We start from the raw sequence: 24392 nt of genomic DNA, 5'->3' as shown, positions 1-24392 counted from the left end.
AATAACGAATGTCTCCCGTGCTGTGCTGAAAACTTTCAAAATACATCTACACATATATACAGTGCCGGATTATCCTCGTAGCAAAAGTAGCTACATATACTACGGGCCCCGCACTTTCAAGGGCCCAGCGCTAAATGCTTTCAAGCTATCAATTCCGGTTCAGTGATTGTGCACTTGCTCTATTACTATAGTACTATACTGCCTTCAACGTTTATGAACGACTGGGTGTTTAAGGTTAGCGATTTGTCGTATTATCTGGATGAATAGCAAATGAAACAATATAATAACTTTTCTATGCAAGTTAAAAATTTGTGTTTTAATATTTACGTGTTTTTTATATTTAGGGCACCTTTAGAACAAATGCTACAGGCCCCGCACTAGCTTAATCCGACACTCCATATATACTTGGCTCTTTACAGAACTCAAGGGTACTTTTTGGCTCTTGGCCACCCCTTGCTCTTAGACGGTATATTTGGCCTACTCTTCCACGCTCAGCCAAACCGTTTGGATGGGATGGGAGGACCCACACTTTACCCAGCGACGCGGGACACGCCGGTCGACTATCTGCGGTGGCCACGTTTATACATAGCGGCGCACGAGCCCGACCGAGCACTGCGACCGCCAAGAAGTAAAAAAATAATAATTACTGTCGAAAAAGAGTGCAAAAAAAAACCTTTGTGATTTACGACTGCGCGTAGATTTGCAGTCAAGGCGGATTCAGTGACCGCATGTTAAGATATAAAATTGTTTTCCACCGCAAGCAGTAGAATACTACTTATCCACCTGAGGCGACATGTGAAAGCATTCTTTGAGAGGGGAAGTGGTGCCATAAATATATATTATAAGGAAAGTAAATAACGAAATCTAAAACGAAGAAGTGTAAGTTTTTGTCAGGAGCAGAACACGTGTTGGACTGAAACGTGACGACCGGGTCAGTCTGCCACCTGCTCCGCAAATCGTTGACCTCACGCCCTCTCGCTTTTGGACATTGTCGAAATGAACAAAATTGCACGCGTTCACAGATTGGCTCGGTCTGCGGCCAACGATGGTTGGCGTGACAGGGACAGCGGTTGGCATGGCACTGGTCGGTCCCAAGCGGTTGACGCGACAGCGGTCGGAGCGACACCGGTTGACGCTACAGTGGTATGAACGACGGGGGTTGGCACGCGGCGGTTGGCACAACAGGCGTTGACGTCTTCTTGGTTCTTTCGGTAAAGCCACGTAGAAGGGAAATAATAAAATAATAAAAATAAAACATAATAAAATATAATTCTCACGACGTTTCGGCCACAACGCAAGCAGCCGTCCTCAGGTGAAGACCAAGTCTGTCGGGGAGACAGCGTCTGAATGAAACACCACCACGCTTGGAGCGTCTATTTAAGCTGGGTTGGAAGGGGGGAAGGGCGCCTTAACAAAATAATTTGCATATCAAGAGGAATTTAGCATATTTATGGGAAATTCAGGTATGTGATTAGTACTACTTGTGAAATGCGTAGGAGGTAGGCGGGGGGTTTCAAAGTCATATTATGCCCGTGCATTATGCAGGATTAGCAGCATCAGAGGGAGGGGATAGGGGTAGCATTAATAAAGGGATGTTAATAGTATGTAGCTGCAGTAACTAAATAACCACGTAAAAAACTAAAGTATAAACTACATAGTATCATCAGGCGTTGACGTGTCACTGGTTGGCGTGACACTGGTTAGCGTGACAGCGGTTGGCGTGACAGCGGTTGGCGTGACAGCGGTTGGCGTGACAGCGGTTGGCGTGACACTGGTTGGCGTGACAGCGGATGGCGTGACAGCGGTTGGCGTGACACTGGTTGGCGTGACAGCGGTTGGCGTGACAGCGGTTGGCGTGACAGCGGTTGGCGTGACACTGGTTGGCGTGACAGCGGTTGGCATGACACTGGTTGGCGTGACAGCGGTTGGCGTGACAGCGGTTGGCGTGACACTGGTTGGCGTGACACTGGTTGGCGTGACACTGGTTGGCGTGACAGCGGTTGGCGTGACAGCGGTTGGCGTGACAGCGGTTGGCGTGACAGCGGTTGGCGTGACAGCGGTTGGCGTGACAGCGGTTGGCGTGACACTGGTTGGCGTGACAGCGGTTGGCGTGACACTGGTTGGCGTGACAGCGGTTGACGTAACAGCGGTTGGCGTGACAACGGTTGGCGTGACAGCGGTTGGCGTGACAGCAGTTGGCGTGACACTGGTTGGCGTGACAGCGGTTGGCGTGACACTGGTTGGCGTGTCACTGGTTGGCGTGACAGCGGTTGGCGTGACAGCGGTTGGCGTGACAAAGGTTGGCGTGACACTGGTTGGCGTGACAGCGGTTGGCGTGTCACTGGTTGGCGTGTCACTGGTTGGCGTGACAGCGGTTGGCGTGACAGCGGTTGGCGTGACAGCGGTTGGCGTGACAGCGGTTGGCGTGACACTGGTTGGCGTGACAGCGGTTGACGTGACAGCGGTTGGCGTGACACTGGTTGGCGTGACAGCAGTTGGCGTGACAGCGGTTGGCGTGACAGCGGTTGGCGTGACACTGGTAGGCGTGACAGCGGTTGGCGTGACAGCAGTTGGCGTGACACTGGTTGGCGTGACACTGGTTGGCGTGACAGCGGTTGGCGTGACACTGGTTGGCGAGACAGCGGTTGGCGTGACACTGGTTGGCGTGACAGCGGTTGACGTGACAGCGGTTGGCGTGACACTGGTTGGCGAGACAGCGGTTGGCGTGACAGCGGTTGGCGTGACACTGGTTGGCGTGACAGCGGTTGGCGTGACAGCGGTTGGCGTGACAGCGGTTGACGTGACACTGGTTGGCGTGACACTGGTTGGCGTGACAGCGGTTGGCGTGACACTGGTTGGCGAGACAGCGGTTGGCGTGACAGCGGTTGACGTGACACTGGTTGGCGTGACAGCGGTTGGCGTGACACTGGTTGGCGAGACAGCGGTTGGCGTGACAGCGGTTGGCGTGACACTGGTTGGCGTGACAGCGGTTGGCGTGACAGCGGTTGGCGTGACAGCGGTTGACGTGACACTGGTTGGCGTGACAGCGGTTGGCGTGACACTGGTTGGCGTGACAGCGGTTGACGTGACACCGGTTGGCGTGACAGCGGTTGGCGTGACAGCGGTTGGCGTGACAGCGGTTGGCGTGACAGCGGTTGGCGTGACACTGGTTGGCGTGTCACTGGTTGGCGTGACACTGGTTGGCGTGACAGCGGTTGGCGTGACACTGGTTGGCGAGACAGCGGTTGGCGTGACAGCGGTTGACGTGACACCGGTTGGCGTGACAGCGATTGGCGTGACAGCGGTTGGCGTGACAGCGGTTGGCGTGACACTGGTTGGCGTGACAGCGGTTGGCGTGACAGTGGTTGGCGTGACAGCGGTTGGCGTGACAGCGGTTGGCGTGACACTGGTTAGCGTGACACTGGTTGGCGTGTCACTGGTTGGCGTGACACTGGTTGGCGTGACAGCGGTTGGCGTGACACTGGTTGGCGAGACAGCGGTTGGCGTGACAGCGGTTGACGTGACACCGGTTGGCGTGACAGCGATTGGCGTGACAGCGGTTGGCGTGACAGCGGTTGGCGTGACACTGGTTTGCGTGTCACTGGTTGGCGTGACAGTGGTTGGCGTGACAGCGGTTGGCGTGACAGCGGTTGGCGTGACACTGGTTAGCGTGACACTGGTTGGCGTGACACTGGTTGGCGTGACAGCGGTTGGCGTGACAGCGGTTGGCGTGACACTGGTTGGCGTGACAGCGGTTGCCATGACAGCGGTTGCCGTGACAGCGGTTGACGTGTCACTTATTGGCGTGACAGCGGTTGGCCCGCGGGAGTCGGGAGTGGAGCAGGAGATGTCGTTGGCCACGTGGCCGTGGGGTTGTAATGAGGCCCTCTCGTGTCGCCGGTGGGCCTTGCCTTGGAGCACGAGGCGCGGTGGCTGTCGCAGAGCCGCACTTCGCAGTGCAGCCACACGCGCGACGTGCCGCTCACGTCGCGGAAGCGGAACGAGCTGAACTGGAACGTCGACTTCTGCGAGTGTCCGTTCTCGAAGATCACCACGGTGCTGTCACTGGGACATCTGTGTGCAGGAGCAGACTTGTGGTTTACGGGGTGCGCGGTTTTTTTTGAAGAGCCGCCTAGAATAGCCGTGTTTTTTTTCACGTGAAGTTACGCAACTCTGACGCGTAAACACGTGCCCCCGAAACAAATGGTGATGGAGTTCTTTTAAATTAGTGAAACATTCGTGACGAATAAAACATTCATAAATAACCTCTCAACGATTTAAAGCTTTCGTGACTGCAGGGATTCATATTCTTGGTTCTTTCGGTAAAGTCACGTAGAAGGGAAATAATAAAATAATATAAATATAAAACAATAAAAATTTTCACGACGTTTCGACTGCAACACAAGCAATCATCATCAGGTGTGAAATCCACAGCAAGAGGCTACTCCGATGGGCTGTGAATGTCACACCTAATGACGATTGCTTGTGTTGCAGTCGAAACGTCGTGATAATTTTAATTGTTTTATATGTATAGTATTTTATTATTTCCCTTCTACGTGACTTTATCGAAAGAACCAAGAATATGAACCTCTCAACGGACATGTTTCTTGAACGACACTAAACTATTTTCTTATGCCAGGTAAAGCCCACTGAGCTATGAACTATTTTACAGAGGGCGGCCAGGCCACACGTGACAGCTCATCGAAGTGGCCGATATCACACACGTGGGAATTTATAGTAGCAGCCAAATGCTCTAAACGCACGTTTCTAAACGCGGCGGGGGAAAAAACCGGAGGACCCGGAGAAAAATTCACACGACCACGTGGAAAGAGACACCGCAAGCTCCAAATACACGTGCGTCAGGGTCAAGGGATCGAACCCGCGACCTCCTGTACACGAGGAGAGGCAGTTAACATCTCGCCACCGTGGTCGCCACGTGCACCAACGTGGCAGAGAGCCGCTTGAAGACGCCCCAAGTGGTGAGGACGAAGCTTGCGACTGAGACAAGCGGTTGGCATCGACTCACTCTGCGTGAATGAGCGACAGGCTCATGCTGCCGTTGCTGTTGGTGGAAGGGGTGGCCCAGCACTTTGAGATCACGATCTTAAATCTGCCAAAGACACATCCCGTTGTCAGGACCACGGAGGAACCAGTCTCGGGACTAAGGGGGGGCGATCGTCGTGGCTGACCAGGGGTGCCGACAATGCAACTATTGATGACAACAATGTACGGGGCAGCGGAAGAGACACAAAAGTCAACATAGACGCGGAGAACCAAGAGAGACAGCAAAATAAAGAGAGAAGTTGGAGGAAGCACCCCCCCCTCCCTCCCTCCCACCCCCGTTGGTGTTACGGAGCCTGCACCGCCCCCCACCGAAATTGTTTAAAGCCACCAGCAGCCACTGCTCGCTTCGAGCCCATCCCGGCAGCGTCCTTCACTCGTTATCCAAGGTGGGCGCCGCTTTCGTCGACAAGACATCGTCAGTGTGAAACTATTGTTGGGCATGACGGCACAATGATGACGGCGGGGGGAGGAGGGCGTTTTCACTCTTCGTGCATTGTCCGGGGCTACACTAAAGGCCACCAGGGACCGCCCGTGGCCCCACGATCCTTGCAACGAAGAACGCCGCATTGCAGCTACTCAGTCGGCCACGGTACACCCCTATCAGGAGCCCCTGGCTGCACCACATCGCCTCACCCCGCCCTTGCCACGGTAGTGCCAAGACACAGAGGCCAACCATCACCACCGCTCCCCCCCCCCCCCCTGTTGGCGAATCGGCGTAGGGGCTCCTCTCACACGTTGGTATTCAACACAGGAGGCAACCTTCCCTCCCTGTGCGTGAGTTCATCTGTGGCATCGGTGGGGACGGGTGGGGAGGGGGTGTGGGAGCCACATCTCAGCAGAGCGACTGGGAGGAGGCAAGAGGCTCAGCTTGGCCGTGCGAGGAGGAGGAGGAGGCTGCTGCCGAGGACCAGCGAGGGTTTCCCGCACCGGCGGCTCAGCCCCTTGGCTTCGATGCCGATGAAGACGGTGGAGCCGATGTCCGTGGCGTCGACGATGAACGGAGCCGGCTTCAGCACCGAGAACTTGGAGTTCTGCGTACGCACGCACGCACACGGACGCACACGCACACACGCGCACACACACACACGCACGCACACACATACACACACGCACGCACACACGCGCACACACACGCACGCACACGCACGCACACGCACACACACGCGCACACACAAGCACACACACACGCACACACGCGCGCACACACACGTGCACGCACACACACACATACACACACACGCACACACGCGCACACACACGCGCACACACACGCACACACACGCACACACACGCGCATACACACGCACACACGCGCACACACACGCACACACACGCGCACACACAAGCACGCACACGCACACACACGCACACACGCACGTAAACCGAAGCCTTAATTCTCGTGCCACGAGACTTTTCCACTAACGTGGCTGTGTTATTTTTTTGCTGGAAATGACACGTTCGTGAAAATACGCTACTGGGGCTATCTTACGGAGTGTACGAACGTAATAAAGACGTTAGAAAGGAGATAAGCGGACAACGCGCCTCCTCCATACGTCTCGTCTCTCCACGTGAAACTAAAAATAAAAGTATTATGTACACAGCCCATCGAGCCACACGGCCTTCTGGGAGCGAATGACTTCAGCAGCATTGATTCAGTGCCAGCAAATCCGAGTGGATCATCAGCAGAGTCAAGCTTGCTTGAACCAATGCTGGTGAACGCTGGTGAACTGACATGCTGGTGAGCTAAAAGCTGTTAAAGGGCCGTTTCTTTAGGATTTAGGAATGCGATCTTATTTCTACTGTAACGTTTCAAGCGTTTTACCTTACGGTGTTAAAGAAAAACGGTCACGTCATTGTTTGAAATGCGGTACACACGCAAACCATGCAAATGAGCGACTCAATTGACAGCACACCTCAATTCATTATCGTCAGTGCCCTTACAAAAATGACAATCAATTTCCATTCTAAATTTAAAGGGGCTTCATTACCCCAACATTCAAAACGATGCAGGGAACCACAAAACACGATAGCCACCGCAGCCTCATGCATTGGCCTCAAAATTCGCGGTCATAACGTCAAAGTTTTCCGAACCTCGATTATCCGAACGCGTCCGTTATCCGTAGGACCCTTAAGGAAAAAGAGAGTGGAAAAAAAGAAGGAAAGAAGAGAAAAATAAACGAAATGTGAGCGACGCTGTTCACTCCACGGTGCAGAAATTCGTAAACACACAGCAGGGACCACGTGGAGTGCACGCGCCTCGTACACCGACAAGAAATCTAAGTTTGCAATCAGATAATCGAGGTTCTAACTAGAGAGTGACTTTAAACTTCACGGCGTTTTAACCCGCTGCACGTTAAAGAAGCTCAGCACACACGACGACGAAGTAGTTTGTGAATATTCTACGTGAAACAATCCATAGTTTTGTACGAGCGCAGTATAAACGTGTGGTGTGGCAGACTTTATGGTAAGACAAATATCGGAAGCAATTGGTATGTGGCAGTGACTTGTTCAATTGCCTGAATAATACATTTGCAGTGGAACCCCATTATCACAGTGGACAGATGTACTGGCCCAACGTCCCATTATAGGGCCCATATCATGCTTTTTGGAGAATGTCTATTTTTTTGGGGCCTCTAAATTTGTATGAATATTTTACCAGGTAAGGCCCACTGAGCTTCATAGTTCTTTATCGGAAAGCGACCTGGCCACAAAGGACAGCTCAACGAAGCGGGCTTATCGTCGTGTGGAAATATATAGCAGCGAAATACTCTAAACGCGTGATGTTGAGTCTAAATGTGGAGGGGAAAACTGGAATTCCCGCAGAAAAATCCAGGGGAGAACACGCAAACTCCAAATATGCAGGCGCCAAGGTCGGGGTTGAACCCACGACCTCCTGTATACCAGGCGAGGGAGACAACTTATCGCCACCGTGGCACCCCGATACCATAAAGGCTGCCAGAGTGCGTGTGCACGTGCAGACACTCACAGAAAAGATGTTCATAGACAGCTGACTCTCAAAGGATCCCCAGCTGCCGTTCTTGACGAATATTGTCGCAACGCTGCAAACGGCAGAGGATCGCGTGGCAGTGTGAGCGTGGGTTACAGTCGGTGGCATGGCTCATCAAAGTGCGCAGGCGGTGCAACTGCACCGTGGCCCACGGGCCAGAAGGGCCCAGATCCTTAAGCTCAATGGAATTGAACAGAGGGCCCCCCCATTTCATTCCTTGTTCCAGGGCCCGTGTCAACAGAGCTGCATTAGCGTCCGGTAGCCGAACGAGTAAATCATGAGATCGAACTCATTACACACAAAGTGCTCGCCGATCGTTAAGGAGCATAAACCATCACGCGAACTCCGGTCATCCTCACAGCGGCTTTTGGCTGCGAACCATCGAACAGAGACGGTCACTGGATCGTGCATTTTCAGATGCACTTCCGCGGCCGTCTGGAACGCTCTTCCTTCCGATATTAGGAAGCTGGTGGAGCTATGCACTTTTAAATCATCTAGATTGAAAACTCGTTTCATTAGAACTGCTTTTTGTGTTCAGTTTGTTGTCCTCCCCCGCACCTCATATTAGCACGGTTGGCTACATACGGTGCGAAAGAAGTTCAACATGAATACAACCAACCTGCACTAATGGTTAACGTTAACAGGCAATGAAAAATGAAACATCAACTGAAATAAAATGTCGTTCTGGGTCCATGCAGAGAACTGAACGTAGTGTTTCTGAGTCCACGTGTCAATGTCACATACTGGTCCTCCAACGTGCCAGCAAGAGTTGGCCCCACTGTGCTAAATCTACTGAGGCTCAGATCTCAGCCTCATCATCGTCATTGAAATATCTACATTACGCTTCAAAGGTGGATTGGTGGCGCAGTGGTCCGCAACACTGCGCGAACCTGAATTGGTTTTCGCAGTTAAATTTCGATTCAAAGCTTTCGTGACTGCAGGGATTCATCTTCTTGGTTCTTTCGGTAAAGTCACGGAGAAGGGAAATAATAAGATAATAAAAATGAAACATAATAAAATAATTACATTTTAAGCTTTCGTGACTGCAGGGATTCATCTTCTTGGTTCTTTCGGTAAAGTCACGTAGAATGGAAATAATAAAATAATACAAATAAAACATTTTTTATTATGTTTTATTTTTATTAAAGTCACGTAGAAGGGAAATAATGTTTTTCGCAGCTCACATCGGTGGAGAGGGATATCTGAGCCCGTCCCAATCCCCTCACCCTCCTTCGTCAACCAGCACTGACTGGTGTGGCGGAGAATGGTCAAAGAATCGCCCACGACCGACGCGGCACGAGGAGGGCTTTCAACCGGCAGCAGCCTGACAAAGGAGTTTACACCATTGGAACCTCATTTGCCAGTAAAAATATGATAATTGGTTTTTTACCCTTCTATCTGGCAACAAAACTGACACCTTTTTTACAAGGATGACGCCAAAAGGCGTCATCTGGTCCAACCCATGTGAGACTAGGCTCTAAGGGAAGCTGTCTCGGGTGTGGACCAATCAACTTCAAGGACAGTGCACATTATCAGAGTTATTTTTTTTGTTTGCATTATGACTGCAGGTATTGTGGTCTATGTAAACATGACTCCTTGCAAAAAAGGTGTCAGTTTTGTTGCCAGATAGAAGTGTAAAAAAACAATTATGACAAAGGAGTGTTCATTATTATTTGAAAACATTTCTACACATTCGCATTCTCGTCTCAGAGAGCACGGCATGGACATACTAACTTTTTTTGTATTTGTCCAGGTGAGACCCACTGAGCACTATAGCTCTTTTTCAAAATCGACCTGGCCACAAATGATAGATCAACGAAAGGGCTTATCACGGGGAAACGTATCGCAGCCAAATACTCTCAAACGCGCGTCGATTCTAAATGTGGAGGGAAAAACCGGAGGCCCCTTTAGAAAAGTGAACATCTCGCCACCGCGGCGTAACCAGCACAGCGGCGGCGTGACCAGCCATGGCCCGGACGTGGGGCATTCCTTGCCTCTGGTCGAAGGCGGCCGTCTCCATGGTGTAGCGAGCCTTGTAGCTGCAGCTGAACGTGTAGTTGACGGGCTGGAAGCGCACACCGGCACCCTGGTCTCTGGAGGTGATCCAGTTCGTGAAGACGTAGGTCGGCGTGCCGTGCTGGTTCACCAGCTGAGCGGGGAGCACACGTGCACTCCTCGTGAGACAACGCGGAGCGAAATGAATTGGAACGAATGACAGAAGGGCGCGGTGGCCATCTCTCCCTTCCTTCTGCCAGATCGCTCAGTCGACACCTGGGTTTCAACGTTTCCCACCGTGTGACGTGAGCTTAGGTGAGGCCAGGGGCCGCGTGCGGCTGCTTCGTGACGTTGTTGACGAAGGACCACCGTCTCGCAGACACGTGCGTCGCGGCTCTTGAAATATTGAGTTTGTTTTACCCAATTAGAAAATAATGCCTATTTTGTCATTTTAGTTTCCGTTCCCTGGGTTAGGCCATCCCTCTCAGTCACTGACCTCTGGGGTACCACGCCAATAAACACCTGTCGATGAAACCTGCCCTCCTCCACCACCCATCAACAAACACCTTTCGCCTGCAACGCTTTCTTGCCACGTTCTAAGCTGCACTTCCAAGTTCCCTTACCCTATCACACCAATAGATTCCCAGCGTTCCTCGGCTGGCAATGAGTTTCTGCCCTGACCAGAGACGTCGTTACTACATTATCAGCTCAGGAGATGCGGCAATCGGTCAGGTGGTGCCCCGCCCCCAATATTTCATTTGTCTCGCACGGTCGTACCTAGGCTATTGGATATCGCCGCCTCCTCTTGCCTGATCACATCGTCATGCTCACGGTCTCGAACATTTAACGCTGTAGGGGTGCCTTGTCTTCGCAAAAATGCAGCCACTACGACTGCATTTCGTACCTCTTTGCAATATTACTTTACTCCTCCATTTAAGTAACAATAAAAATGTGGAACTTAAATGAAAGCATTTTGATAAAAATAAATTATTGCTCTTTTACACAAGTTGTTCTTACTGCAGGAATCCATACTCTTTGGTTCATTCGGTAAAGTCACGTAGGTAAAAAAAGAAAATAAAACAATAAATAATATATCACGACGTTTCGATCGCAACTCGCCGGTTCAGCAGTTCCACTGCTGGATTATCTATTTCCGCCTGAGGACGACCACTTGTGTTGCGATCGAAACGTCGTGATTTATTATTTATTGTTTCATTTTGTTTCTACCTACGTGACTTTACCAAAAAAACCAAAGAGTACAAGTTGTTCTTTTTACACTGTTGCTGGAAAGATATCTCACGGTGGTTCTCAAGGGGTGCCCCCCAAACTCGTAGCTCTGACCCCAAGGGTGGGGGGGGGGGCAAGGGGGAGGGTCGGGCAGCGGGGGGGGGGTGGGATCAAGCCACCCCCCTGCCCCCCCACGCTAAGTCAGGCTACCGGCCCTGACCAGTGAGCGGAGTGTGCCGAGCGAGTGAGCGGGCGGGCGGGCGTGGACCTGCGTCTGGGTGCCGCAGTAGCTGAAGTCGCTGGGAGTGAGGTCGGGGATGACGAACTTGTAGAAGCCCTGGTTGCTGACCCCGTTGAGGCAAACTCCGCCCAGCAGCAGCGTCTCGAGCGTCCAGCCGAAGGGGCATTCGAGCACGGTCGCCGTGATGGTGTTCGGGAAGCACGACACCCACACGTAGTCTGCCACGTGGGGAGGTTGGGCAGGTGGTGGGGGAAAGGTAGGGAGCAGTTTCAAATTCATTTTCTTGGTTCTTTCGGTAAAGGCACGTAGAATGGAAGTAATCAAATAATAAAAATAAAACATAATAAAATAATTCTCACGACGTTTCGGCCACAACGCAAGCAGCCGTCCTCAGGTGAAGAACAGGTCTGTCGGGGAGACAGCGTCTGAGGACGGCTGCTTGCGTTGTGGCCGAAACGTCGTGAGAATTATTTTATTATGTTTCATTTTTATTATTTTATTACTTCCCTTCTACGTGACGACTTTACCGAAAGAACCAAGAAGATGAATCCCTGCAGTCACGAAAGCTTTAAATCGAAATGTACAGTTTCAAATTCTTAGGTTTTTTCGGTAAAGTCACGTAGGTAAACAATTCAAATGACTAATAAATCAATTAATACAAGTAAAATAACAGCGTGCTTCATCCGCACCGAACCTCACAAAAAAATAACATTCAGGGCCTACCTTGGCTCCTCCTACCCTCAACCAGTATATATCAGAGGTGTGGACTCGAGTCATGTGACTTGGACTCGAGTCAGACTCGAGTCATGAATTTGATGACTTGCGACTCGACTTGGACTTGCATAACAATGACTTTGTCCCACCTATGAGATGTGGACTCGAGTCATGTGACTTGGACTCGAGTCAGACTCGAGTCATGAATTTGATGACTTGCGACTCGACTTGGACTTGCATAACAATGACTTTGTCCCACCTCTGGTATATATACAAGGACTGTTTTCTTGGAATTTCTCTCACTTGATACAGCTATCGTGCTGTGACGGTTCCACCTGAAGACGGAAGCTTGTATTGCCTCCGAAACATGATTTTTATTTAATTTTTATTTTACTTTTATTAATTACAAATTTTGACCTACGTGACTTTACCGACAAAAACCTAAGAATATGAATCCTTGCAGTCACGAAAGCTTCAAATCTAGAAGCAGTTTCAAACCCAGTGTGCATGTGCAATGGCGACTTGACACACTGTCTCTTGAGATTGGCGTCCTCTGGTCTAACACCGTTTTGAGACTAGGCTCAAAAGAAAGCTGTCTCTGGTGTGGACCAATAAGTTTATATGTTATCAGAGTACGTTTTTTTGTTTGCATTCTGACCACAAGTATTGTGGTTAACGCAGAGATGATTCCTTCTAAAAGGTTCCAGTTTGGTGTTTTAACATCTTAACACCTGTTTTGTTACCAGAAAAAATGTGGAAAACCTATTCGCATGCTCTGACAGTATATGTACGCGCTGTGTTCGAAACGGATTGGCCTACACCAGAGACGGCCTTTAAACTAATTTCAGACGCCAAACAGAATTGTTTATTTTGCTGCACAAGAAACAGCAACAGCCCTTTTGACAAACCACTGCTGTACTCGTGCAGACATTGGGGGTTGTTTCACCGTATTTCACCGCGCCGATCAGGTGAGTGGCAGCCGTATATTTATGAGCGTGTAAGTAGAGCACAAACAATGGATTTCACTGCACCGATGCTGCTGAAATAGTAGCAGCGACGCAGCCCATAACACCTGGATAAGACACGTGGTCACACACTCAACCCCCCTTAACTCACCCATTCAGCCCTCCAGCCTCAGATCTGATTACGAAACCAGATGAGCGCATGCTTTTTCCGGAAGACTTGTCCACAGGCTTAAGATGTGAATTAATTTTCTCTGAAACGTAACTCTTGATGGGAACACTTTTGACATGGACCTGATCCTGCCTGTGGCCGGTAGAGGGCGCGCGTCATCAGTTGCGGTGCATCATCAACTATAAAGTGTGATGACTCACAGCACACACGCTTCGAATATTTGACCAATAAACCCCATTATTATAATTTGAAAAACGCGACTATAACAGCGAACATTTATATTTGTATTAGCTTCATTGCCTAAACGTAAGAACAAAACTGAATTAAAGATTCGACTTTTTGGCCCATTGGAATCCCTAAACTTCCGAATACATGATGCTGTGTATATAGTACTGTACCATACGAACCTAAAATCGTTAATATAAGGTGGCATTTACCTGCCTGGTACATTTCTTGACTGAATACCCACACACCCTAGATCCACAAATTCCCACCTGTATATATATATCTTTAGAAACCCATATATAAAGTTTTACACAGCTAATTCATGAGTACATTACACCATTTTTACTGATGTTCGGGAAGGGCGGGTAAACTTAAGATTTGCACACCATTTATGACGATAATCGACTAAAATATAAAGAGTACAAACTCATCAATTTCGTGTCGTCCGACATTTCGGAACAGTTGATGACTATATATTTGTTTAAACCTATACCTAAACAATATTGATATTTTGAAGGGTGGTGAACTCAAACACGAAGTCTGATATTCAATCAACGAGGAGTATGACGCTAAAGCCGAGAGAACGCCTGCTACCGATTTACCAGCCCGTTGACTCTGTTAAAACCGAGGCGTCCTCTGACTCCGTCAAGTGGGGGTTGTTTGCACCTCCGATTAGCACGGTTGGTTACGTACGGCGCGAAAGAAGTCTAATATAATACATACATACAAGTGGCGTGGGTGGTTGCCAGGAGTCCTGGTACAATTAATTAATTTGTGGGTGGGGGGGAGCGGAGCGGGGGTGAGCCCCTCTTAAATTCCTGCCCCTACAGAGCCCCTTCAGCCCGCGGGACCCGGTTCAGTTGCACCGCCTGCGCACTGCAAGCTAACGCCGCAGCATCTCCATCCTCTGTCGAAGTCGTGTCGCGAGCGACGTTACCGGTGTTCAACGCCGGGAGGGATCGACAGCAGCAGAGGGGGGGGGGGTTAAATAAAACACGACCAACAAATCCCCGACGCTGGAAAAAACGCCGCGTTGGAGGCTTTACACCCGAGACGGAGGGGTGAATTAGTGATGATCAGAGCAGCCAAGCGCCACGGCGTGTGGCTCTTTCCACTGACCCCACCCGCATCCACCGCTCCAAGTCATCGCGCGAGTGGGTGAAAGGGTCAGAGACGAGGTGAGTGGGTGACAGGGTGAGTGGGCGACAGGGTGATCGGGTGAGTGACGGGGGGAGAACGGCTGAAAGGGTGAGATGGCGAGTGAGTGGATGAGAGGGTGAGCGGGTGAAGGCGTGAGGGAGTGGGTGAGAGAATGAATGGGCGAGTGGGCTAGATGGTGGGTGAATGCGTGAGTGAGTGAGTGAGGATGAGTAACCAGGATAGAATTGAGTGAAGGAGTGAGTGGGCGAGGGACTGAGTGAGTTGAGTGACAGGGTGAGTGGGTGATGAAGCGTGTGTGTGAGTGGATGATCTGAAGTGTGCGTGCAAGGATGTGAGAGTGTGTAGCGGTGAGCGCGATCCCCGGCGGCCCCAGTTCGATTCCCGTTCACGGCCAACATCGGTGACGCTTATCTGAACCGGTGCTGGGCCTCCCCTAGGTCGACTCGGCGGTGTGTGAACATCGTCACTGGGGAGACAAAGACGGCCGGGTATGGTCCTGACCACCCCCCCCCCCCCTCGTGTGCCGTGCCGGCCTTCATAGGTGCTCGCTAACAGCACTTGCCACGACAGTCTGTTACAGGCTGAATTTGTGAAGGAGTGTGTGGATGACTGTAGAGGCCGATCGAAATTCGGTTTCGGCGCCGAAAGTTGGCAAATGGCCTCTTTCGGCATACTTTCAGTTTCGGCCGAAAGTAAATTTTTAACTTTCGGTCTGGTTTCGTTTTCGGCCGAAACCATAAATTCAGTTTCGGTCGGCCTCGAGATGACTGGGTGAGCGTGTGTGTGTGTGAATGAGCACCCCCCCCCACCCCCCAAGTCCACCCCCCTCCCCACCTCCACCCTCTCTGACACCTCGCGTTATCTCGTGAACGCGTGTTCCAGTGTAGCCGCGCCGGCAGGCGCGCGTGTCCATTTCATTAACTTAACCACAACAAACACGAGGCCCGCTGGAGTCTTGGGTAACACGGAGCGGTGGCGCAGCGGTTAGCGCTACGAACCTGGCGGCCCGAGTTCGGTTCCCCGCTCACGGCCACCAACACCGGTGACGAGTACCAAAAGCGGTCCTGGGCCTCCCCGAGGTCGACTCGGCCTCAAATGAGGAGCCAGTGGCGATGTGTAAACGATGTGTAAACATCGTCACTGGGGGTGACAAAGGCGGCCGGGCGTGGTGTTGGCCACCCACCTCCTCGTGTGCAGGGGGGATATTCGTCTGTGTGTGTCTGCGCGTGTGTATTCAGGGACATCAAGGGCGCTGTCAAGGTGCCATAGCCATGAACTTCTATCTCATCCCCATTGTGCGTTTGCCCACGTGCGTTTTTCAAAATGTATTCGTTGCTATTATATCCTGCACTGCATTCATCTCGGCTCATTGAGGCTCTTCAATCTGAACCGGGGTCTCTATCTGCATCCCAACCCCTCCTCCAAAGTGGCTGTCAATGCACTGGGGGTGTCATTCCCCGCACATCCGAGTATCACGATTCGCGAAAAATGTTCAACAATCACACAAAGATCCACCAGGGTAGCCTGTAACAGACTGTAGGGGCAAGTGCTGTTAGCGAGCAGCACCTATGAAGGCCGGACTCCCTCGTGGACATGTTTACACACCGCACCAGGCACTCAATTGAGGCTGAGTCGACCTAGGGGGAGGACCAGGACCGGTTCAAATAATCGTCACTGGGTGTTGACCGTGAGCGGGAATCGAACCCGTTTCGCCAGGTTCGTATACACACAATCATGCAATAATGCAAGTCGATCGCAACATGCACGGGCTGTGCCCCCGTCATTGGAACTTCCAACGTCAATGTCAACACGAGGGAGAGTGGCACGAGATTCGTATTGCACCCGTGATGGCTGTAATTGACGATGCGAGCGTTTTAAAAGGCAGTGAACAGATTCATCCAAGGGCACCACAACCGATGATGCATTTAAGGGCGACGATGTGATGCCAAGCCCGACAATCGAAAACTCCGTTCGTTGGGCTTACAACGTAGTATGGGCCCAAATCACTGCCCCACCACTCTACCCGATATATACACACAGACACACCCTCGCTCTCTCTGCGGTATGTAAAAATACGCTTTCTAAAGCTCTGTATTGGTGCGTAATAGTCTCTCTGAACAATAGGTCGCCAGCCTGTTTCTTCATTATTACAAAAACAACCCATATAGGTTGCTTGTTGGATAATCGTGGGCATTGACTATGCAGTACATTTGTATCTGCCTATGTCCAAATAATGAATCGGTCATTCCCCCTAATTTCACCATAGCTCGAAATCCAAACAAACCAGGTGGGGCGTGCAGAGTGAATGGATGGGCGAACAAGAGATTAAAAACTAATTTCTTTAGAACTGCTTTTTGTGTTTAGTTTATTTGTTCTCCCTCCCCCGCACCTCCAATTAGCACGGTCGGTTATGTACGGTGCGAAAGAAGTTCAACATACATACAGTACATACAATTAAGCAGGCGGCCGTGCGCTATTGCGGGCAGTACCAGCAAAATCCTTCCTTGTCCTGTATTTCTTTGCGCACAAAGACAAAGATCACCCATACAGCCTGTAACATATTGTTGGGGCAAGTGCTGTTAGCGAGTAGCACCTATGAAGGCCGGCACGGCACACGAGGGGGTGGGTGGCCAACACCACGCCCGGCCGCCTTTGTCTCCCCAGTGACGATGTTTACACCCCGCACCAGGTAACTCATTTGAGGCTGAGTCGACCTAGAGGAAGCCCAACACCAGTTCAGATAATCGTCACTGGTGTTGGTGGCCGTGGGCGGGAATCGAACTCGGGTCACCGGGGTTCGCAGCGCAGCGCAGCGCTAACCGCCACGCCACCGCTCCCCGCATCCGCACACTCGCTCACGTGCATGCACATCCACGTTTTCACCAACCGCCCACAAGACAGCCATCGTGGTGAAGTATGGTTCAAACAATCCCCACGACCTGCACGGCGGACGTCAGCTCCTTCATTCAGCAGTGGATTGACAAAAGGGGGGTTTGTTAATACACACAAGACAAAGATCCCCCGTGTAGCCTGTAACAGACTGTTGGGGCAAGTGCTGTTAGCGAGCATCTATGAGAGCCGGCACGGCACACGAGGGGGTGGGTGGCCAACACCACGCCCGGCCGCCTTCGTCTCCCTAGTGGCAATTATTTTACACACCGTCCAAGGCACTCATTTGAGGCTGAGTCGACCTAGGGGAGGCCCAGGACCGGTTTATATAATCGTCACCGGTGTCTGCCGTGAGCGGGAATCGAACTCGGGTTCGTAGCTCAGCACGCTAACCGCTACGCTACCGCTCCCCAGAACAAAAAAAACCCCACACACATACACACACACACGTACACACACACACATACACACACAGACATACACACACACATATACACATACACACACACGTACACACACAGACATACACACACACACATATACACATACACACACACACACACGTACACACACACATCTGTACATAAATGTTCATTACGGAGCAGGTGGCAACCCCAGAACGGAGTTTGCGTCCATGCTTATGGTTGGGTGCGCGCGCAATTGGCGCACGGGCACGCAGCGACCCTCTCACGCGGGGGGGGGGGGGGGAGGAGGGAGGGGGGGTGGGCGCTTCGCCTTGGGGCTCTCAGCGAGAAGCCCCCAAATGAGCGAACGCATTCAAAGGAAATCGTCTCAATTCACATTGCGATCATTTACGCCGGGAAACCTCCTTCCCCCCCTGCATTATTTTGTGCGGTCCGTGATGAGGGCAGTGGGCATCAAAGTGCGCGCGTTGTAACAAGAATTCGCTCAACGCACGCCGGCGACTGAACGCCTCCAACCGCGCACTGCGGAGATGGAGCGATGGAATCAGGAATTTGTCTGTAAATTATTCGGGCTCGACTGGATTGTATCGTAGCGCAGGACGAGGCGATGGTTTGGAGAGGCTTTCATCCGGCGGTGGATTGATCATGGCTGCTGCTGCTGATGATGATGTTACTGGCGTCATGCAATGTGTACGGCCCTTTCTTAATCGACACCTCCCTCGGCCGCCTTTGTCTCCCCAGTGCTAAGTCGTTCTAGCGGATGGCCAGGACCGGTTCAAATATTCGCCACTGGTTATTGAACGCGAACTGGAATGGAACTCGGGTCGCTGGGTTCGTAGCGCAGTGCGCTCACCACTACGCTACCGCTGCCCACAAAGACCCCCCCCCCTCCCTCCCTCCCCCGTATAGCAGTTAACAGACTTTTGGAACAAGTGCTGTTAGCGAGCTGCTCACAGCATCACAAACAGCTGGAAGGATGAGCCCCCTCCCCCCCTGCCGCCTTATTACGCACGAGGAGGCCAATAGAGTTGATGATATTGTGGTGGCGTGCAGCGGTGGTGGTGGTGGTGATGGTAGCGGTGGCGGTGGTGGTGGTGGGTACCCCACCTGCTCTCTGCGGGCTGCAGCCCAGCGCGCCGTGAGCCACGATCAGCGCCAGCACCGCCACGGAGATGCCCACAGCCTCCTCCATGTGGTGTCTCCTTGAGCGTCGTCCGCCTGAACCCTCATGCCACGCACGCCACATCTTCTCGCGACGCTCGCCTACATGAAACCGCCTCTCTCTCTGTCTCTCCTCGCTCTCGTCTCTCTCTCTCTCTCCACCGCCGTGCTGACCGGAGCGCAGATTCTGCGAAAAGTTCCCTCTCACTTTAACGTGGTCAACTCGTCAGCGACGAGATAAACTCCTCTCCCGAGTGCTGTTTACGGATGAGCGGTACAGAATTGTCGCCCTCCCAGCCCGGGGCGTCTTGCGCACTCCGAGAGATTTTCAAAGACAACGGGGCACGGGTTTTGGGTGTCCTAATGAGCGTGGTGGTGCAAGATGACAAAGGCTGTGGCATGGAAGAGGAAGATCGGGCGGGCCCCCCCCCCGCCCACCGCCCCCCCCCCGTATTGAGTTGCGGTGATCTGTGTGGCTGGCGCGCGGCCCGCACTCATCTTCGCCACAAAGTGCAGCTGTCAGTCAGTCGAGGGGAGGGGGGGGGTTGGTGAGTGAATAGCCACGGTGGTCAATTCTCCTTCCCATCGCTGTGTGCGCACGGTACACGCACGGACCTTTTTGTTAATCCAGGGGATTAATGAGGCCCCTCATTTTCCAGCTCTTTGTTCTCATGTGGTTACCCCCCCCCCACCCTATTCCCCGCGACTCCGTGTGTGTGTGGTAGGGGGGGGGGGTTCCTTGACGAGGATCCATCGAGCCGCACCTCCGATATTAGCACGGTTGGATACGTAGGGTGCGAAAGAAGTTCAACGTACGTACGTGCGTACGTGCCGCTCTTCAGCACGGGTTGGGTAAAAGGTGTGGAGGGTGCACCTCCGTAGGCGTACTTAGAGGAAAGCAATGGCATTTGTCAAACTCCCCACGTAGCATGTCCACACCTTGAACCCGCAACACATAGTACGTGCGTGCTGGTCGCCAATCCAAGCGCTATCTGGGCTCAGCGCTACTTTAATCTTAGGAGATCGGGCGCATTCCGTGCGATTTTTGTCAACGTCAGTTCAATATTCGGCATTTAGTTACCTGCACCACCTGGAACACCAGAGCAGACATAGAATGCAGCCAGCCCCTTACAAGGACAAAGATCCCCCGTATAGCCTGCACAGACTGTTGGGGGCAAGTGCTGCTAGCGAGCACCTATGACGACCGGCAAGGCAGGGGAAGGTGGCCAACACCACGCCCGGCCGCCTTTGTCTCCCCAGTGGTGATGTTCACACACCACATCAGGTACTCGTTTGAGGCTGAGTCGACTTAGGGGAGGCCAATTACAAGTTCAGATAATCGTCACTGGTGTTGGCGGGCGTGAGCGGGAATCGAACTCGGGTCGCCGGGATTCGTAGCGCAGCGCTCTGACCGCTATAGCCCCGCACACACAAGACACAGACACACAGACACGCGCACACAAATAAATTGCATAACAATGTGAAGTATTTTTTTTTGTAGCGTACAGTATATCCGTGGGCCTCTCGACTCATAATCCCGTTTGCCAGCCCCTGAATGGAGCGGTCCTGTCTGACTCCACTGAAGGTGTATTCTCCTCTGCCTCACGGTGGTTATACAATGTGTCATTAAAATTCAGCCTGGCCGAGTCTGGATTGTGTTTCCCAAACCATTGGGGGGCATGGGGGGAGGGGGTGGCTGAAACGATACGCGTATGCGGTAAGGGCAGGCATGGGGAACCAGACAGACCAGGCAGACGTCGCTGTTTTGTATACGGTTGGAGTAGACAAGTCAATGCAATAACAAGACGCTTGAAACTTACGAACATCTTCATGTAATCCCCGAAAGCCTTGCCAAGCCTCGACGTTTGAGTAAGGTTTCAGGATGGCCCTGAATTTGTTAATTTGGACCATTCCACTTTGTGAGAACAAAGAGTTTTATTTACCCAAGGAACAGCTCCTGAACAGCTCCTCGCCTTTACAACTCGTCAACAAACTCACACTGACCGTTGTGGTGAAGTATGGTCAAACAACCCCCATGACTGCCACGGTATGGAGGGGACCTTCGTCCAGGATTATATTGAGAAAAGGATCGAAATAATATAATTTATTTAACAGAGGACTAATTTCAGGGTGCTGATTCCAAATCTGATCTCAGATTCGCTCTATCACATCTCATTTTAAGCTATCGGCATACCCCATTTTCATTTATTTTACCCGAAATTAACTCTGTCACTTATGATTGCAAGTTGTTGCGAGTCAATGACTGCTTTAGTGTTAAATATGGTGCTGTATTTTTAGGATAGTGTGTTTATAATATAATTTTATGTAGATATCCACATTTATTTAATATTTTTCTTCTGCAGTTTTTATTGAAAATGCAATATTTGATATCTCAAAAACCTCATGTGATAGACAAAAACTGATGCCAGATGTGGAATCAGCACCCCAAAATTACCTTAAAACCTTCGGAACACCTTATGCCAGAAAAAGTGTGTTGACCAGTGTTATCACGTTTGGCTAGGTATGGTGTGAAAGAATTCCAACATACATACAGCTCCTGGCCCCCTCCACACACAGCCGAAGGGGGTCTGGGTGGCTTACGCACGTGATCCACCAACTCCTGATAGAAACATTCAGCTGGCATTTGCGTATGCACGCTATGGGTTGGAGCAGATGCGGGACTCGTGGCTTTTAAAATCGGGGGAGCGGGCTGAAGTCACGGTTGGTCCCTGCAAATTGTCACCAGTCGTTAATTGTGCACTGAAACCCCCACGGTTGTATGTAATGCATTGAGCTAGAGAGGGCTAATTAGCTCATCCAACCAGCTAACCACGTCGGCTCTTGGTCCTTGATTTGTTAATGAGCTGCAGTGCTCACAGGAGGCAGGGCGTGGATGAGTAGGGGGGGGGGGTCACTCGGTCACGTGCATCGAGGTTCGTTAGGTGAAGAGACAAAGATAAATATCCCCCGTATAGCCTTAACAGACTTTTGGGACAAGTGCTGTTAGCGAAGGCCGGCACGGAACACGAGGGTGTGGGTGGCCAGCACCACGCCCGGCCGCCTTTGTCTTTTGAATGGCGATGTTTACACACCGCACCAGGTACTCAATTGAGGTTGAGTCGACCTAGGGGAGGCCGATGACCGGTTTAGATAATCGTCACTGGAATTGGCTGTGAGCGGGGATCGAACTCGGGTAGCCGGGTTCGTAGCAAAGCGTGCGCTACAAAGACATATACTGTGTGCTTCAAAACAATTTTAACACATAAATGGGACGATCGTTTTAAATGGAAAAAGAACGGATAATAAGACACTGCAACGTGATAACAAATGTAATGTTAATAGCTTTAAAAAGTCAAAGAATCTGCCACTTGTTCGCCATCATTGTCAACGCGTGCCTGGAATCTTCTCCAGGTGGTCTGCAGAGCCCGAAGGCACATTCATTGTGGTGTTGTAGCAAATTCTCCGAAGTGTACAAATACATTTTGAAGCACCCTGCATATATACACACACACACACGTAGATCTAAATTGGCCCTATCTCGTCAGATCTTGAAAGTTAAGCAGGGTTGAGTCTGGTTGGTGCTTGGATGGGTGACCACCGACGGCTTGCCAGTTGTCGTCAGCGAGGGAGAGTGAGGCAATGAGTGTCACCCCCTCGCACGCTGCGGAGTCTTCTCTCTCGAGGCTCTGGTTTCCTCCTCCACGAAGTCAAACACTCGCTCACGGAATCGTTCAAACGCACCCCCCCCCCCCCCGCCCCCCCAATGTAGCAGGGACCCTTCTGAATTTTTAAAAAAATCAGACTTAGCGAGGCTTTTCTGGGTAAAGTCTCACATCGTGAATAACTTTATAACCAGGTGAGAGATTATAGAGACGAGGGTTCCGTTGAGCCAGGCGTGGTGGCCTGGCGGATTACGCACGGATTTGCACAACTCAAAAAAATCCGCTTGCTTGGCTGCGAGGTGGCTGGGATGTGCTAAGTAGTACAGCAAGTGGGTTGGCGATGAGTTGTATAACACTGACTATTGGGATTCTTGGTTCAAATCCATTGATGAGTGGGCATGCGAGAACACGGATAAAACAAAACGAGTAAGACGATAACATACGAACGTGATGATGAAAAGGGTGCTGATAATCGCGATGAGAATCGTGGCGCTGTTGATGACGATGGTGATGCTCGCTCAGGGTCCACGCTTCGGACGCACGTTCACGCGCGCACGTGCGCGTTCACGCGCGCCCATCCGCTCGGCGCATGCACAGCACGCGCGCGCGCACGCACAGCACGCGCGCGCGCACACATCCATGCATGCGCACACACGACACACAGAGAGAGAACCATGCGCACACACGACACACACGACACGCACACAAAAGCGAAACGTAAATAAATAAATAAGGCTGACAAATAGAGGGGTGTTGCACGAGCGAGGAGGTCGTGGATGCGGGGGTTGCGTGCGAGGGGTGCTCGCTCGCTCACGTGCGCTCGCGCCGCGCTCGCGTGCCGCTCCAACAGCTGCCGCGGCCCCGCGTGGAGTCGCAAATCTCTCCTCCAGAGCGCCACGGCGCGCGCCTCGAGAGTCTCGCGACTGCAGCAGGTCGCCGTGCGTGCGTGTGCCTGTGTGCGTGTGCGTGTGTGTGCGTGTGTGTGTGCGTGTGTGTGTGCCTGTGTGTGCGTGCGTGTGCCTGTGTGTGTGTGCGTGTGTGTGTGCGTGTGTGTGTGCGTGTGTGTGCCTGCGTGTATGTGTGCGTGCGTGCGTGTGTGTGTGCGTGCGTGTGTCTGTGTGTGTGCGTGTGCCTGCGTATGTGCGTGTGTGTGTGTGCGTGCGTATGTGCCTGCGTGCGTGTGCGTGCCTGTGTGTGTGCGTGCGTGTGCGAGTGCGTGTGTCCGTTTGTGCGAGTGTGGGGAGCGGTAGTTGTAGAGCGGTTAGCGCTGCGCTGCGCTATGAACCTGGCGACCCGAGTTCGATTCCCGCTCACGGTCAACACCAGTGACGATTATCTGAACCGGTCATGGGCCTCCCCTTAGGTCGACTCAGCCTCAAGTGAGTATCTGGGGCGGTGTGTAAAACATTGCCACTGGGGAGACAAAGGCGGCCGTGCGTGGTGTTGGTCACCCACCCCCTCGTGTGCCGTGCCCGCCGTCATAGGTG

The 24392-nt window shown here is 51.9% G+C and overlaps 1 protein-coding gene across 1 annotated transcript; it reads right to left on the bottom strand.

The window, feature by feature from the left end:
* Positions 1-2353: 2353 nt before the first annotated feature.
* Positions 2354-19274, bottom strand: TECTB (tectorin beta). Its single transcript, XM_078859952.1, has 8 exons — positions 19190-19274; positions 11562-11752; positions 10066-10220; positions 8051-8123; positions 5992-6095; positions 5027-5110; positions 3912-4074; positions 2354-3061 (listed from the first exon to the last, which is right to left on the bottom strand). The coding sequence occupies exons 1-8, from the start codon at positions 19272-19274 to the stop codon at positions 2354-2356; spliced, it is 1563 nt and encodes a 520-aa protein (XP_078716078.1).
* Between the last annotated feature and the right edge of the window lie 5118 nt (positions 19275-24392).

This window comes from Lampetra fluviatilis, chromosome 9 (genome assembly GCF_964198595.1).
Source record: "Lampetra fluviatilis chromosome 9, kcLamFluv1.1, whole genome shotgun sequence".
Classification (NCBI taxonomy): domain Eukaryota; kingdom Metazoa; phylum Chordata; class Hyperoartia; order Petromyzontiformes; family Petromyzontidae; genus Lampetra; species Lampetra fluviatilis.
This window is presented reverse-complemented; position numbering and strand designations above follow the sequence as displayed.